Genomic DNA, 16,896 nt, shown 5'->3' with positions numbered 1-16,896 from the left:
TGTCGGCGCCCCTCCAAGACTACAACCCCCCTGCCTGAGTATCAGGAAGAGTGGATTAAATTTTATGATTACCTAGTTAAATATGTTAAGTTAAATTAATTGAAAACAGCTTGCAGATACTTAATTGGCTTAGGATTTTATTTATATTAGGGATGAATGAATATGTTTAATTTCATAATGTGAAGATTTAAGGATGTTAATGTTTAAGTTAAATTTTATAAGAACTGTGATTTGGAAAACCGTTAAAAGGATATGCAATGAAATTCAACCAAGGGGAAGGGAGGAAGCCACTTAACAATGTTAATAAGTGTAATTTTCAATAAGACTATGATTTATGTTTGTTTGTCTTATATGTTTGTTTGTTTATAATGTTGTGAAAACCAATAAAAAAATTTTGGGGGGAAAGAAAGACTACAACTCCCATCATCCCTTAGCATTCGCCATCCTGGCCTGGGCTGATGGGAGTTGGAGGCCCGCGTGACGTCGGCGCGCACGCTGCTCCAGCTTCTCCAGCGGGCCGTTGCCTTTTCCCGCTTTGCTGCCTGGAGCCCAGCGCGCGAAGGGTTACGGCCGTAACGTCTCCCGGCTTCCCCCTCGCTTCCGCTCAGCGCCTGTCGGCTCAGCCAATCGGGTGGCGCGTCCGCCGGAAGGGGGGCAGGCGCGTCGTCGGCGTCCTCGCGGGCAGGCAGGCAGGCAGGCTGGAGCTGGGCTGGGCTGGCGTCATGAGCGGCGGCGGCGGCGTTGGCGGCGGGATGTCGGCGGAGCAGCAGCTCCAGCAGCGGCTCCTCCGCAGCCGCCTGAGGGGCGCTCAGCACCCGGGCCTGGCGGTGGGCGGCCCGCTGGCCCCGCCGCCGCCGCCGCTCTTGCCTCCGCTGCCGTCCGTCCTGTCTCCGCCGTCGCCGCCGGACTCGCCTCCGCCCGGCACGACCCCGGCCGAGATCCCGGCGGGCCCGCGCTGCCCCAGCGAGACGTGGTGCTCGCTGTGCCGCGTCTACTGCCCGGACCCGGTGTGCCTGCCGTGCGGCCACAACTTCTGCACGGCCTGCATCGGGCAGCGCCTGGGCGAGCCCAAGATCAACATCTCCTGCCTGGAGTGCGGCGCCACCGCCCGCAAGAGGAACCTGCGGCCCATCAAGCCGCCGCCGCTCCTGGCCAGCCTGGTGGCGGACAGGCCCAAGAGGCAGAGGCTCGACTCCGGGCCCGGAGGGGCAGTCGCGCTGCCGCCGGCGCCCGTGGTGGTAGCGCCGCCGCCGCCGCTGCCCCAGCAGCAGCACCAGCCGATGACAGTGGCCCCCGCAGTGTCTCCGGCGCCGGTATGCGCACCGACACCGCCACCACCGGCAGCAGCGCCGCCGCCGCCGCCGCTGCTGTCCTTGACGCCGCCCACTCCGCCGTCTCCCGTAGCGCCAGCGGCTCCTGCAGCTCCTGCAGCACCGGCGGCAGACTTGGCGACGTCACCCCCGCTGCCCAGAAGGTTGTCGGCAGGAGGATGCGGAGAGGGCGCCGGAGGGAAGCTGTGCGAGAAGCACCGGGACGTGCTGCAGTTCTTCTGCGAGGAGGACCAGGCGCCCATCTGCGCGCACTGCGATCGGTCCCAGGAGCACCGGGCGCACGCCGTCTTCCACGTCGAGAGGGCAGCCCGGGACTACAGGGTAAGGGAAGGAAGGAAGGGAGGGAGGGAGGGGGAGAGCTCTCCGAAACAAGCAATCAGTGGCAAGCAAAGCAAGCAGGAGCAGGTAGTCCTGGTGGCCCGTTCAGCTCCCTCCAAAATCCGTTATTTTGTGCTAACCAGTGCCGTGGTTAGCACAAACAAAACAGCACACGGGACGGGGTTATTGAATTCTCCTAGCAAAACGTTTATACCTCCGACTTCTTTGCATAGCAGTCAACTTTCAGATTTGAAAATAAGGGATCGGCAGCCTCGAAAATAAGGGATCAGCAGCATAGCTGTCAACTTTAGGATTTGAAAATAAGGGACCGGCAGCCTCACCTGTCCCGGGGACAGTCTACGGGATATCTAACAATCGGGATAGCGGGAAGCAGCAGGAAACGGTGCTGCAATAAGGGGATTTCCCACAAAAGGAAGGTTGAAAGCTATGCTTCTTTGGCTGTAGGAAAACATTTTGCTGCAATAATTTAACATTGCTTGGTTTTTTTGTTGCTGTAATGAACATAAGGTTTTTAATGATTGACTGCATCACTTATGGGTTCAGAGAGCGCTGGAGTGATGCTTAAAAATGGCCAATTTCTATTCTGTACTCGCTACTTTCTTTTTTTATCTTTCCTCATCTTTTAATAGCAGGGCATTTTTGTAAAATAAAGCAACAACAGCAGTAAAATAATAGTATTCATTGTTCTCTGGCTGTTTTATACCTGGCGCCAGAAGTATCTCTTACTAAGCCATGTTTGGAAATAAATTTTCCTTCTTATAAGATAGGTTTATTCTGGATAAAGAATTATGCTTACACAGACCTTTAAACTTCCATCTTTCTGGTTACTTTTGTATCTTGAGTGAAAATTATGTTCAAATATTGTTGGCTTGGGTCTTTTCTTGCAATAATGATCGCATAGTTGTGAGTCTATGTAGCATTCCAAGCTGTGATCTTCTGAGAAAATGCTTAGCTGTAGGATGGAGAAATAATTGGGTTAGAGGGTGTGTGGAGGGCTCTTTAGTCATCAGATTTCTAGCTTATTTTGGCATCTCTGGTTTCTACAGGATATCAAATCAGCTGGAAGAACTGTGGATCCTTAGCTTTATGTTGAAAACAGGTTTCCAAATCTAGGTGCCTAGCAACCTCTGAAAACAAAATGATGTCAATGCATTTATCAATAGAGGATTAGAGACCATTCAGCCTGATTCTTTTGTATTCACGAAAGTGTCAAGTTACCTGTTCCTTGTTTCTTATTCTTAAGGTACTGTGTAGTGACAATGGCCTGTCAACTGATGGAAGTTTCTGAATAGTAACTTTCCCCTCTTTGTGTCATATTCCCTGCTTATAGACCTAGAAGCTTGGATTACTTATGAATTGGAACAGTAACATTTACAAGAAGTGGACTCAGAAAAACAAACATTTCTAACTTTATTCCTTCCTATGCATTTTTGCTTGAAAATAAATTCTACTGATTCCCCCCCATCTTTTCTGAGAGCTCTTCTCATATTTCCTCTTGTGCCATTTATCATATTAAGTTGAGAAAAGGTGGTGTTCTTGCCACAGTGTTAAGTTTCTTAGTTTGTGCTTCGGGGAATTCACATTAGTGAGCTTCTGATAACTCTTTTTTGCTGTCAGCTTCTTCACGCTCAAGAATTTTAACACCACAAATTATTCAATAGGTAATAGCTTCATCTTTGTGTGCCCCTGCTCTCCAGCTGCCAAATTCCAACAGAACATTCTGTGTCCCAAATACCGAAAAACTGCCCCACCCAATTTTAAGTGATAGCTGGGCCAGCTAAGGAGAACTTGTTAGCTTCTAAGAGCCCACGTATATTGTTAGTGTTGATTTAGGTCTCAAAATGCACACCTAGGTTTTAATACCTGCAGAAACAGCGTATTGAGGTTATTTTAAAGAACCAAGTATTTAGCCTTGTGGTTGAAAAGATAAGTATGAAAATACATTCCCAGTTATAAAGTATGGGATGCCACAGAGATGCCCGGCAGGACTCCCAGTTGTAAGGAAAGGAGTAGGGTGTCAGTATTTCTCTTCCTAAGACTAGCAGAAGTGTTAACAATGCAATGCATTCAGCATATGGATTTGATTTCTTTTTTCTTGCTATGGAGTGCACACAACCGTATGGGGCTATTGAAGAAACCAAACCTTCTTGTTCCTCAGATTGGGAAAAGGCTTCTGGGTGCAGGTTGCCTTCTCTTTCTCATGACAGAGTTACCTGAAGGCAAAAAAGCCTCTTGCCCAACTGAACTATATTTATACATCTATACTAAAACAAACTCCTGTGCTCTTGATACCTCTGATTCCCTCCCTCCCATCTCAAGCCACTTCTGTTTTCTCAGGAGAGGGTTCTGGCACAACTAGAGATCCTGAAGCAGGAGAAGAACACGCTGTGGAGCCAGAAGCTGACTGGAGAGAGGAAAATTCAGGATTACATGGTAGGTACCTGTTGCCATTGGTGATCAGGAACAGAGACATTGGGTCTTGAGGGGTGGTTGTTGTTGTTTGGCCGTATTACTCCCCGCCCCACCCCCAAATCCCATTTTTTTCTACAGGTTCATAAAAGTCAGTGCTAACTATCTTTAGCAAATTACGCTGTTTAAACGGGCCTAATTTGCATAGGATTTCCCCCCCCCCAACACAAACTTTTCAAGAAAACCCACATCACAAGCTCAGGAATAACACAATACCTTGCTTCCCATTAAAAAAAATGTAGATAAGTTGTTTCTGTTGTAAAAAAAAAAACCAAAACTTTTTATATCTGAGTGTTTGCCTGAAGAGGCAGTCACTGTTTTGTTCTTGATGTTTGTCTCTTTTAGTGGCTTGTTGTGTAATAGCTAGCTGATGGTCCTAAATAAATATTTTGATTTCATCCTGCAGAGCAAGCTATCCATGGTTGGGTCCCATACGGTGGACAAGTGGGATGTTTGTCCTGGATAACAGTCCTCAGGCGGGGTGCTGAGCATTTTCCTGTTTCTGCTGCAGCCTCCTCTTGCAGCCTTATCCTCCAACCAGGCTGGCTATTTTGCCAAGTCCAGGGACTGAAGAAGCTGGGTTGCAGATGCTATACAACAGAACATGCTTCTCAACCCCTCCAGGTCCACCTGGAGGGAGATGGAGGCCGTTGCAGGGGATGATGGGGTAGTGGTAGGGAGAAGGGAGGGAAGTGTTGCAGACGCCTGCTGGTTTTAGATAATGCCTCCCGCCCCCGTCCCCCTATCCCCCGCTACTCCCTGGTCATTTTTATTTTGCCTTCCTTGTCATAGCCTATTTTGGCCTCATATCTTCTGCGTCTGCACTGTCCCTTGTGCTAGTTCGTTATACAGTCTTGTTTGGCTGCTGTCTTCTTAGGGCTGTAATGACGATCTTTTTCTTGTGCACCCACAAAGGGCTCTCTTAACTCCCATTTTACCTGTGGTCATTACAGGAAACCGTCCAAGCAGAGAGACAGGAGATCATATCTGAATTTGAGCGCCTCCACCAGTTTCTCAAAGATGAGGAGCAGCACCTGCTTGCCCAGCTAGAAGAGCTCGATAAAGAGATAGAGAAGCGGAAGGACGAAATGGTTACCAAACTCTCGGAAGAGCTTTCCCGTCTCGGCGATGTGATCGCCGAGATGGAGGTGAAATGTAAGCAACCGGCAGCCGAATTTTTGCAGGTGAGATTTTGCAATCAACAGAGACCTCTTTCTCTGGCCTGGAGCGGAGACTAGCAGTGGGTTAAGGGCCCCAAGCATTGGGGGGCCCTGGCACTGGAGCTCTAGAGAGCCTGCAAGTACCTGAAAGCGGGAGTTGCCGCTTCCTTGCCACCGCAGGAGTTTGGGCCAGGCAGAGCTTAGACCTTCTCCATGCTGGAACGGGCAGCAAACTGTTTAGTGTACAGGATGCTGGCGGGGCACGAGCCTCCTGGAGGCAGCGGCATATGTGCTGTTATACTGGATTTGGGGTCTCTACGTGGACCCCCATCAGCTGTCCCGCATGCCCAAGTGCTGCGATTGTCTCCCCTGCGCAGGTGGCAAGGCTGTTCCTTAGGAACCAAAGCCAGGTGGGAGGGGGAAGGAGGAGCTCCATGGTTCCAGCTTACAGAGAGCTGCGAAACGGCCATTCCGAAGGAGGGGGAGAGCATCCCTCTGATCTCGACTCGCCTTCTTTTAGAGCGCCCTTTGGCTTTTGCAAAGGACGGCTGGGACGCTGTAGCTCCTCCCCTTGCGGAAGGCTATGACACCAGAGCACTCTGCTGTTGGCAGATGTACTTCCAGGTCCCTCAGCCTGACCTGAAGGCTGTTGAGAAGCTGGCCTGGATGACCTCATTCCTTCAGGTTCATGTCGGGACACATCGGGTATGGCTGCCATGCAGACCTCTAGTACGTACAGTCCTGTTCATATGGGTTCTCTCTCTTAAGGGTGTTTTGGGGACTCGGGGCACTGCTGTGGCTGTGGGACTGGAACAAACGTCACTCTGAGCTTTCAGTCTCTGGAATAATGCTGATGACTGCATGCCGCGGGGATACCGGGGGAGGGACGCCTCTTGTGTTTTGACGGCCAGCGAGCGGGGTTTATTTACTGACTCGTTTGGAGGAAAACAAAAGGGGCTTGTGGAGTGTGTGTGCCTGCAAAAAAAAAGCCTGCATTTTCTGGGATCTCCTTAGGGTCTTCCTGTGGTCCACTCTGCGGTGAACGTCATTTGTAGCTATTCCAAGGATGTGAGGCTGGTTTGTTTTTTTAAAAAAACGAGCAGCAGCTCCTGCGCACTTGATCCCTTGGCACAGAATCTTTTTTTTTCTCCTTTAATTACTTTGAAACCAGCTCTCTGATCACAAGCAAGAAGGAGACGATTTTAGGTAACCTGTGGCGTGCAGAGAGTCACTACAGGTGATGGTGAAGAGTGCGACGCAGTGATCGCGGGTTGGGGAGATTGCGGAGGCTCTGCCGGGGCCTGTGCTCCTGGGAGCGGGGCGCCGTTGCCTCTGCCGAGGTGCACCCCCTCTCCAGCGGCGACGCGGTGTGCCTGTCGGGACAGCAGCAGCGCACTTAGAGGTCGTGTGGGTGGCGTGGCTGAGGGAAGGAGCCAGCGGCTCCAGGCGAAAGGCAGCCGGTGGGCAGGCCCCGGTGGGGGCGAGAAGCCAGCCTGTTCACCGGCAGGACGGGGTGGGAGGACAGTTCGGGAAGGAGAAGGCTGCTAAAAACTAGGGCAGCCCTTCTCCTCAGAGAAACAGTTGCAGCACCAGGGAGACCACCGTGCCGCGAAGGCTCCCGTGTGTAACCAGAGCACCCCCCACCTCTCCTGTCTTGGAGCTAACACCAGATGTGCCACCTCTAGGATCCCAGGTAAGAGCCTGAGGGCAACTGGGGGGGCAGGCTACTTACCCCCTGCCTTGTGAAGCAGCAGAGGCTAGAACAAAGCTTCCACCCCTCCTGCCTTTGATAGCACTCTCGGAAGTCCTCTGCAGCCTGAGATGGGGGGTGCAGAGGCAGGCTCCCCTTTTAGCTTATGACTCGCTCCTAGTGCAAATCGTTGTGGGACTTAGCTCCTTTCTCTCTCTCTCTTTCTCTCTCTCTAGGACATTAAAAAAACAATGAGCAGGTATGTGGCGATTTATTGTGTCTCCCCATCCCCCCCCCCAAAAACCTCAAAAATGACAGTCCTAGTCCTCAAATTGCTGCTAGCTTGCAGACCAAGGAAAGTCGTGCGCCTGTTGCTCCTCCAGCCTTACAAGCACCAGGGCAGTAGAGCAGTGTTCAAGGCAGCATTTAGATTCCTCTGCTTCCAGGGACTCAAAATGGCCGCTCAGCCTACCCTAGGAACATTTGCAACCGGAAGCAGCTCTATTTGTCACAGGTAGGGAATCTGTGGCCCTCCACATGGCTGTGGGATTCCAGCTTCGTTCTGCCTCTGCTTGTGTGGCCAGTGGGATGATGGGAGTTGCCGCTCAACAGCATCTGGGCAGCCACAGGTTCCCTATACGATAAGTGACGGAGCAGGAACAAAGCTTGGGGAGCGGGGGCGGCTTCACGCGGTAGGTTGTCACATAAAACTGCATCCCTTCAGTCCCCAGACCAGCTCATGGCATGTTGGTACTGAAGTGGGAAATACAAATGACACACACATATATTACAGCCCACCATAAAATTATCCAGCACAAGCCTCACAGATTCAGTTGGCAGTTGTGGCAGAGCTTACGCAGGAGAACTTTCTGGTGTGAAGGAGGTTTGTCCCCTGCTCTGCTGCATTCACTGCACCCAAAATCTGCTGCTTGAGGCATTTGCCTCATTGCAAATTTGAAACGGTCCTTTGCAAATGTTGAGACCAAAGACAGTGGTAAAAGAGAGAATTGGAATTGCAAAATTTCACACTGGTAGCATTTGATTTAGTGAGATATATTACTTAATAATATGTCTGCTTGGCTTCCTCGAACCAGTAAAAGTGTCACGTGGCCAGAAAAGACCATCCTGTACATTGGATTCCAACTCCCTTCAGCCCCGGCCAGCATGACCAATGCTCAGGGATGCTGAAAGCTGTAGTTCAAAACATTTGGAGGATGCCAAGTTGGGGAAGGCTTGGCTAGACCATTATGGCCTTTGAAGAGGAATGTAGGTCATGGCTGACAGGACTATTTATACTAGGCGTTTTCTCTTTTTGCTTTCAAAATGCAGATGTGCAGCAGGGCATTTCCAGCCATCCGAAGAAGCTTCTCCTAAGCTCGAAGAGAGGCTGGAGAACTTCTCACGGAAAGGGATGCTTCTGAAGGAAACTCTAAATAGATTCCAAGGTACAGAAAAAAAAAGCTGAAGAGAATGCGGAACTTCTAACGCCTGGCTCTTTACCATCTGAAAATAACCTAAATTCTAATTAGTGTCTTCCGCTTTTCATTTTAAAAAATTGACACTGTGCATTGAAATCCAGTTCAGATAGAAGTCCTCACATAACTTTGGGAGGGAATGTGGCTCTGGATTGTGTAGAGGCACAGGGAAAGATGGGGTTTCACCAGGAGCTGTCTAAGGGCACTTAACTGTGAACTGAAAGTCATGAATTCATTGCGTGGCCCTAAGCTGAACCACTTTTTCAGCCTTCGGACCTCACTCCCTCCAGTTACTGCAGCTTAGCATTTAACTTGGTTTTGGTAAGGGTTGCTTACAGCAAAGACAAACTGCTTTATAAATTGAGGTTCTTCTCAACAGTATTTGTACCCTGATGTTATTATGGCAAAATGGGAGCTCTGTATTCTTGCTGAGGCATTGTGATCTCAGTCCTGGAAGGCAGTGATGGCAGAAAATGATAGGAAAAGACTGCAAGTTGTGTTTAATGGGAAGCTAACAAAAGGGAGAAAGGGAAGGTTCAATGATGGCAGACTGTTTCGCAGAAACAGGATGCGGGAATCACTTAGTCACTAAATTCCATTCCATCTCTTAAAGCAGCAGTTCTCAACCTGTGGGTCCCCAGATGTTGTTGGACTACAACTCCCATCATCCCTGGGCTCTGGTCTTGCTAGCTAGGGGGTGATGGGAGTTGTAGTTCAACAACATCTGGGGACCCACAGATGTTGAGAAAGGCTGCCTTAAAGCAAGCTGCATCCACATTAGTAACTATCATCTGGAAATGATGTTTAAGCACACTGACTTCTAACACGAGAAACCCAGGATGAAATAGTCGTCTAAGAAGACCACTCAGTGGCCTCGGGCAAGTTACTTTCTGAATTGTGGGGGGCTAAGTGATTTCTTTAAGAGATATTTTGTTGGGAGGAAAAACTACCTTTTCTTTCTCTAGATAATGTGACATCTGTCGTGGAGAAAGGAGAGACTGTGAAAACACTGAACGATAAAGGTGAGTTTTCATCATCATCATCAAAAATTTTTTATTTATATCCCGCCCTCCCCAGCCGAAGCCGGGCTCAGCGTGGCTAACAACAGTAATAGTGCTGGGCCTGAACCCTGTACTCTTTGTCTGCCCGCCAGATGTTTAGGACTTCAGCTCCCATCAGATCTAGCCATTATAGCAATAGAGATGTAGTAAAAATGGAGAAATGTACACCAAGTGGGAGGCGAGGGCCACCTCTGCATTGTGGAACAAATGTTGTTTGTGGGATGGGCCCACCCCTCAATTCCTCAGACTGAAAATGGCTTGCCTTATGCCTTCAGCAGATGCTGCTCTCTATCCGGATGTACCAAGTTCTTTTCTACCATTGGACCGAAGGAACGCAGGATGCGAAGAACTCCAGGAGAGGCTTCCCGCCTTAGACTACGTCCCCGACGCACCCAAAAGATTAGATTCCAGAGCTTTGGTTCTGGGCTGTGACGGGTTTACCTCTGGGAGATACTTCTGGGAGTTGGAAGTGGGCGATGGGGAATTCTGGGCAGTCGGGGTCACCCGAGACCCGTCAAAGAAGAAGGGCATGATGGGGTTCAGCCCAGAGGAGGGGATCTGGGCCGTGGGGTTGTGGAAGGGCCAACACTGGGCTCTCACGTCCCCTGTGACCGCCCTGTCCTTGAGCAAGCCCCCAAGGAGGATCCGAGTGTCCCTGGACTACGTGGGGGAGTGTGTGACCTTTACGGATGCGGACACCGACAGCCCCATATTCACGTTTCCACCGGCCTCTTTTAATGGGGCGCGTACCCACCCCTTGCTGTGGGTGGTGGGGTTCCCCGCTCATTCTGTATTTCTGAGGCACATGGGAGTGAAATACCCAGCCGGGGTCCATGAGATGGATATCCTGAGTCCATGATTTTAACTCCTTTCCATGGACCCGGTGTAAGAGGCGGGGGGGAAATATGTCTAACTGGCCAAAGCAGAGAACCAAGCTCTTTGGGAGCAAGAAAGTTTGTGTGTTTTACCTCTGTGTGATCTTTGGGAGAATAGGAGGAGGTGGCGGAACTGTTCTCCTTGCACCAAGGCCTTACGATGTTGCCCTATGGAATAGCACAAGGACTGTGAATGAAGAAGACTGTAGGCCTTGAAAAAATAGTATCGCTGTTAGGACATCCTTCATTATACAAAGGATTGTCAAGACTCCTCTTCCTAGTGGTAGGTTCGAGCTTGTTCAGTTTGTGGGGGGGAACTTACAGATATTAAAAATGGAAATTTTAACTGCATTTTCAGTTGGTTCGTATTTAACACATTTTTTATTTATTTATTTTCCTTTAAAAGCAACTCCATCTTAGCTTTAATACTTAGCAGCTGATTTATATTCCACTGAACGGGTTTGCTCAAAATGGAACACTTCATCCAGAATTTTTTTGCTTCCTCTGCGGGTGACCCTAGCACAGAGGTGATGATCCTGAATGGGGCATCCTCAGATGTGGCAGATCTGTTTGTGGATAGCCTTTAATCCATTCTCTAGGGCAGATTGATCTCTTTCCTCCCCCTGGTTCATTCTGAAGCCCAGTTTCACTCCTTCTTTACTCAGTTGGTACAAATCCTCCACACAACAGTGCTAAACTGGGTGTTCCAATTTTCCTGAAGGTGACAAATACATAGCATCTAAACATTGTGCAAAGAATCTTAGGACAGTAGTTGAGGTGGCTACATTTTTTAAAAAAACCACACCAAACGTAGTGTTCTTCAAAGCATTTCACACACTCTGCTTTTGGAATATCTCTCTTCTGAATGGGTGTTTCCCTTTGTGAACATGGCACTATTGGACACAGCATGATTTTAGAGTGAATGAGATCCAGTTTGAAAGGAGTGCCATGCTTTTTTTTGTATACCACAGGAAAAAAATAAGCCTGTTTTAATAAAGTTGCCTTCCCAGTAACAGGAAAACGGTGTGAAAATGATCCAAAGTAGCTTGATGTGTATATGTGGCTCTAAAAAAAAAAAAGCATTTCAGCAATCCTTATTCCATCCTACCCCTGCTGAGCATCAGGAGAGTAGAGGGCAAAATTAGGCACTGTAAAACTTCCATTCTACATATACTGAGGTAAAAGTTCCTCAGTGGTACCTTGGTTCTCGAATGGCTGAGTTGTCGAACAAACACCGCAAACCCGGAAGTGAGTGTTCTGGTTTGTGAATGTTTTTCGGAAGCCGAACGTCCGACATGGCTTCCGATTGAGTGCAGGAAGCTCCTGTAGCCAATCGGAAGCCGCACCTTGGTTTTCGAACAGTTTTGGGAGATGAATGGACTCCCGGAACGGATTAAGTTCGAGAACCAAGGTACCACTGTAATGACTTCTGTGACGTTTAAGAGTTGGAAAGAAATCACAGTCTGTTGGACTTCCTTTCTCCGTAGGCTTTCCCAGTCTGCTTCTTACAGCAAAGCAGCGCCCATGTTTATAAACCCAGATTTCCCCTGTGGTGAAAGGCCTAGTTTTCACAAATTACATTGCTCCTTCATACGTCTTCTTCCTCTAATGAGCAGGGATCCAACAGTAGGCAGAGTTTGGGGGGGGATGGGGAAGCATTAAGCTGTGCGATGCTCTCTTTGCAGTTAAACTAGTTCCATTCCAGAAACGTTTGTGTCTCATCTGTATGTGATAAGTAACCCAAGGAGCTAAGTTCCATTGTGAAAAATCTGCATTTACATCTCAACGTCAGGTTAGGGATGCTATTTGCTTTGCTTGCCTGCCCACCCACCCTGCTGTTGGTTCTGTGGGTAACACTACAAATCTCTGCCTGGTCTGAGCACCCCAGGCACTACCTCCCTAGCTTTTCCTCAGCAATTCTAATGTCCCTGGAGGTCAGAAAGGCTCTGGTGTAGCCTTCCAAAATAAACCATCCACCTCTGCCAGGCTGTAGTGCCCTCAGACAACAGGGGACTCATCTGTAACATGACCTCCTACCTCAATGTGTGTCCATTGCTGCTGGTAAAGGTAAAGGAACCCTGGACAGTTAAGTCCAATCAAAGGCGACTATGGGGTTGCATTGCTCATCTCGCTTTCAGGCCAAGGGAGCAGGCATTTGTCCACAGACAGCTGTGGCCAGCATGACTAAACCGCTTCTAGCGCAACGGGACACCGTGACGGAAATGAGAGTGCACAGAAATGCCGTTAACTTTCCCACCACAGCGGTACCTATTTATCTACTCGCACTGGCATGCTTTTGAACTGCTGGGTTGACAGGAGCTGGGACAGAGCAACGGGAGCTCACCATGTCGTGGGGATTCAAACCGCCGGCCTTTGGATCGGCAAGCCCAAGAGACTCGGTGGTTTAGACCACAGCGCCACCTGCGTCCCCTGCTGGTGCTGATACTTCCACACTGGCCCTTGATTCCTGCCTTGCTGGCCAGTGTAATAGCAGTTGTTTCTTCAGAGGATATACCTGAACATGGAGGTGCTCTTGTCACTCGTTCACTACTCTCTCCTCTGTCTCAACCCCTTGTGCAGACTCCTGTCGCTCTGCCACTTCTAGCTGTGGCGCCTTCTCATTGGGCCATCTGGATGGGAGAGGGACACACAACATGGTGGGCTTCAAAGTTCAGTGCTTTGAATTGCACTTGGAAACAAACGTGTGACCAGTGGAGATGACTTAGCATAGGAATACAGTGGTACCTCTGGATGCGAATGGGATCCGTTCCCGAGCTCCGTTCGCATCCAGAACAGAACGCAACCCGCATGTGCGCGGGTTGCGATTCTCCGCTTCTGCGCATGCGCGTGATGTCATTTTGAGCTTCTGCGCATGCGTGAGCGTCGAAACCCGGAAGTAACGCGTTTTGTTACTTCCAGGTTGCCACGGTGCGCAACCCAAAAATTCTCAACCTGAAGCAACCCGAGGTATGACTGTAATACTCATTCTGCTAACCTCAGACACTGATCTGGTAGTTGTACTGGAAATCACCTGGTTCAAGGGGAGCTCCTTGTAAAACATTTTACGGTCATCCAATGTAGATGTTACTAAGGGTTGAGGGATAGCTCAGTTGGTGGGCCATGAGGCTTTTAACCTCAGGGTTCGAGCCCCACATTGGGCAAAAGATCCCAGCATTGCAAGGGCTTGGACTAGATCCTCACGGACCTTTCCAAATGTAATTCATAGGAATGGGAGTGACTGAGTACGAGCTGCAGCTGGTGAAAGGTGCAACCAAGATGTGAATTTGCTTCTTAACAGGGAATGTGCACACAATTCTAACTTCTCAGGCCTCCCTCCCTCCAGCTTTTGGGCCTGCATTCAGTGCCATACTTGCACATGGTACTGCTGAAGGAGTTCCAAAGCGTTCTTCGAAATAAGAGATGAAAATAGGTAGAGCTGGCTGGGTGTCATCCACCTACTGATAAAAACCAAGCCCGGTTCTCCAGGTAGCATGAAATGGCTGGATGTGGCCGGGGAGGGTGAGATATAAATAAAATATTATTATTATTATCACCTTGCCAACAAAGGTCCGTGTAGTAAAAGCCATGGTTTTCCCAGTAGTGATGTATGGAAGTGAGAGCGGGACCATAAAGAAGGCTGATAGCCAAAGAATTGATGTTTTTGAATTATGGTGCTGGAGGAGACTCTTGAGAGTCCCATGGATTGCAAGAAGATCAAACCTATCCATTCTGAAGGAAATCAGCCCTGAGTGCTCACTGGAAGGACAGATCGTGAAGCTGAGGCTCCAATACTTTGGCCACCTCATGAGAAGAGAAGATTCCCTGGAAAAGACCCTGATGGAGGGCACAAGGAGAAGGGGATGACAGAGGACGAGATGGTTGGATAGTGTTCTCGAAGCTACCAGCATGAGTTTGACCAAGCTGCGGGAGGCAGTGGAAGACAGGAGTGCTGGCGTGCTCTGGTCCATGGGGTCACAAAGAGTCGGACACGACTAAACAACTAAACAACAACAACAACATTATTATTATTATTATTATTATTATTATTATTATTATTAAACAGTGTGGGAATGGAGATGGATCCCTGCGGCACCCTATAAACAGCACTTTCCCCAGCACCATATTCTTAATAAGCCCTTTCCGGAAAGGTGTACTTTTGTGGAGATTCTGCACATGCCTACTCAGAAGTAAGCCCCCCCCCCCCCAAATTTAATAAGGTTTGCTCCCAGGTAGGAGCATGTCAGAGCTTGAGGGATAAAGTCCTTTGTTGCTCAAGTAATGCTAAACTGAAATAGGATGTCGGAACATGCCTGGGGGGCACATTCAGGCCCCGGAATGAAACAGACCTCTCTGGGCGTCTTCCTGATGAAGCACAGCCCTGGGACATTCACAAATCAGTCTTGGTGCACACCAGCGACACATATCAAAAGACGTGCACCCTCAATCAGCAGAGTATAGCAGAAACGATTGTGGAGCATGTGTGTAGCATTCTAAGTGATTTATTAAGCAATATACAGTGGTACCTCTAGCTGTGAACCGGATCCGTTCCGGAGTCCCGTTAGCAACATGAAAAGAGCGCAACCTTAAGCGCTGTGTCTGTGCAGGTGTGCGGTGCGATTTGGCGCTTCTGCGCATGCGCGAGCGGTGAAACCCAGAAGTAAACCTTTCCGGTACTTCTGGGTCGCTGCGGGACGTAACCTGAAAGAACATAACTTGAAGCAAACTTAACATGAGGTATGACTGTATACAGGACAAAGCAATCATGGCGTTCTCTCACTTCTTCTCCAAGAGAGGGAGAGAAAGAAAAGTATAAAAGTACAATACAGTGGAAGAGAGATAAGACTGACTCATACTTTCCAATCCTAGAAAGTAAACACAGAAATGTGAGCTCAGTAGTTTTTGTTACCATAAAGCACCAATGCTGCAGCAAGCAAAGGCTCTAGCAGCTCAGCCAGCTGCTTGTGGCTGGAAAGCCAGACAGGATGTTTGTGACTGTTGCCATGGGAACAAAGGGGCAGTCCATTCTGTACTGAGCACCGGATGTTAGCTCAGTGTGTGTGTGTCATATGACCCGTACTGGATGTACTTGGGAGGAGTTTATTCTTGCTGTTGTTGAGTGCAGACATGTTTCTCTGTACTGATGTAAGAGGCAGAAATAAATGATGTAAATAGTTTTCTGTCTGCTTCTTTCCCCTCCCTGGGGACACCAAAGGGGAGAGAGGAAGAACGGTGTGTTCCTCTCATACATCTGAGAAGAATCGCCGGACCTCGCCTGCTTATCAGCAGAGGTTGGGAGACGCGGGGAGGTCGACAGGAATATCTGCCGGTGCCTACGCTTGTGGCACATTCCTCTGACCCAGGCAGAATTCCAACAGTTTTATCACCTGGGGCAGCTGCACCCAGATTACTGTAGATCCTGACACATTCCTAGTAACCCTTTAGATGCTGCAATTCTTTCTTGCTAGTCTTGCCTCCTCTCTCATTTCCAGTCAGTGCAGAGGGCTAGTCATTACTCATTGAATCACTTAAAAAAACAAGATGCCATGGGATTAGGATTGTGGTGATTCTATGCTCTCTGAAGGAACGTATCCAATTTTCAGACACCACCCCTCCAGGGCTCCCTACCTCTAGGCAGGCTTTCCCAAACTTGGGTCTCCAGCTGTTTTTGGACTACAACTCATGTCATCCCTAGTTAGCAGGACCAATGGTCCGGGATCATGGGAATTGTCCAAAAACAGCCAAAGGTCCAAGCTTGGGCAAGCCTGCTCTAAGGCATCACTAAGTTATAATATTGAACTCAGTTTACAAGTACCAAAAATCACCCCCGAAACATGGGCAGCAGTAATAGAAGCTGTGCCCCTGAGTTTCCACAAAATAAAAAAATTCCTTCCAGCAGCACCTTAGAGACCAACTAAGGTAGTTATTGGTTTGAGCTTTTGTGTGCATGCACACTTCTTCAGATACACTGAAACAAAAGTTACCAGACCCTTATAATATAGTGAGAGGACCTGTTGACGACTGTTAACGACTGCAATTGGTCTTACAGGAAAAAGAAGTTGCTGAATTGCAACTTATTACCAAACTTAAAACCATGGAGAGACCTGGTCTGAATAGAGACATTGGATTCTTATCTCATTATACATGATAAAGCTATTTTTAGCCAACTCACCCCTTGCTTTTTCCTGTAAGACCATTGCAGTCGTTAACAGTCCTCAACAGGTTTACCACACCTATCAGCCAATCACCCATTCCCACCACCCTTCTGAGTAACACTCCTGCCCACCCTCTCACTATATATGAGGATCTGGTGACTTTTGTTTCAGTGTATCTGAAGAAGTGTGCATGCACACGAAAGCTCATACCAATAACTAACTTAGTTGGTCTCTAAGGTGCTACTGGAAGGAATTTTTTTATTTTGTTTTGACTACGGCAGACCAACATGGCTACCTACCTAAGTTTCTACAGAATGCCTTTCCCATGTGGCTATTTAGAACCA

General features: G+C 48.7%; 1 protein-coding gene across 1 annotated transcript; it reads left to right on the top strand.

Moving 5' to 3' along the window:
• Positions 1-458: 458 nt before the first annotated feature.
• Positions 459-10,751, top strand: LOC308469386 (zinc finger protein RFP-like; the record flags this gene model as incomplete). Its single annotated transcript, XM_080991752.1, has 9 exons — positions 459-1,652; positions 4,008-4,103; positions 5,093-5,323; positions 5,912-6,028; positions 6,873-6,992; positions 7,226-7,248; positions 8,319-8,434; positions 9,430-9,486; positions 9,801-10,751. 9 exons carry the CDS (start codon positions 459-461, stop codon positions 10,382-10,384), a joined length of 2,538 nt encoding a protein of 845 aa, XP_080847878.1. The 3' UTR covers positions 10,385-10,751.
• Positions 10,752-16,896: the final 6,145 nt, after the last annotated feature.

The sequence above is a fragment of the Podarcis pityusensis genome (assembly GCF_964106645.2).
Source record: "Podarcis pityusensis genome assembly, chromosome: 2".
In the NCBI taxonomy this organism is placed as follows: domain Eukaryota; kingdom Metazoa; phylum Chordata; class Lepidosauria; order Squamata; family Lacertidae; genus Podarcis; species Podarcis pityusensis.
The sequence above is the reverse complement of the archived record's forward strand: the minus strand, read 5'-3'. Positions and strand labels throughout refer to the sequence as shown.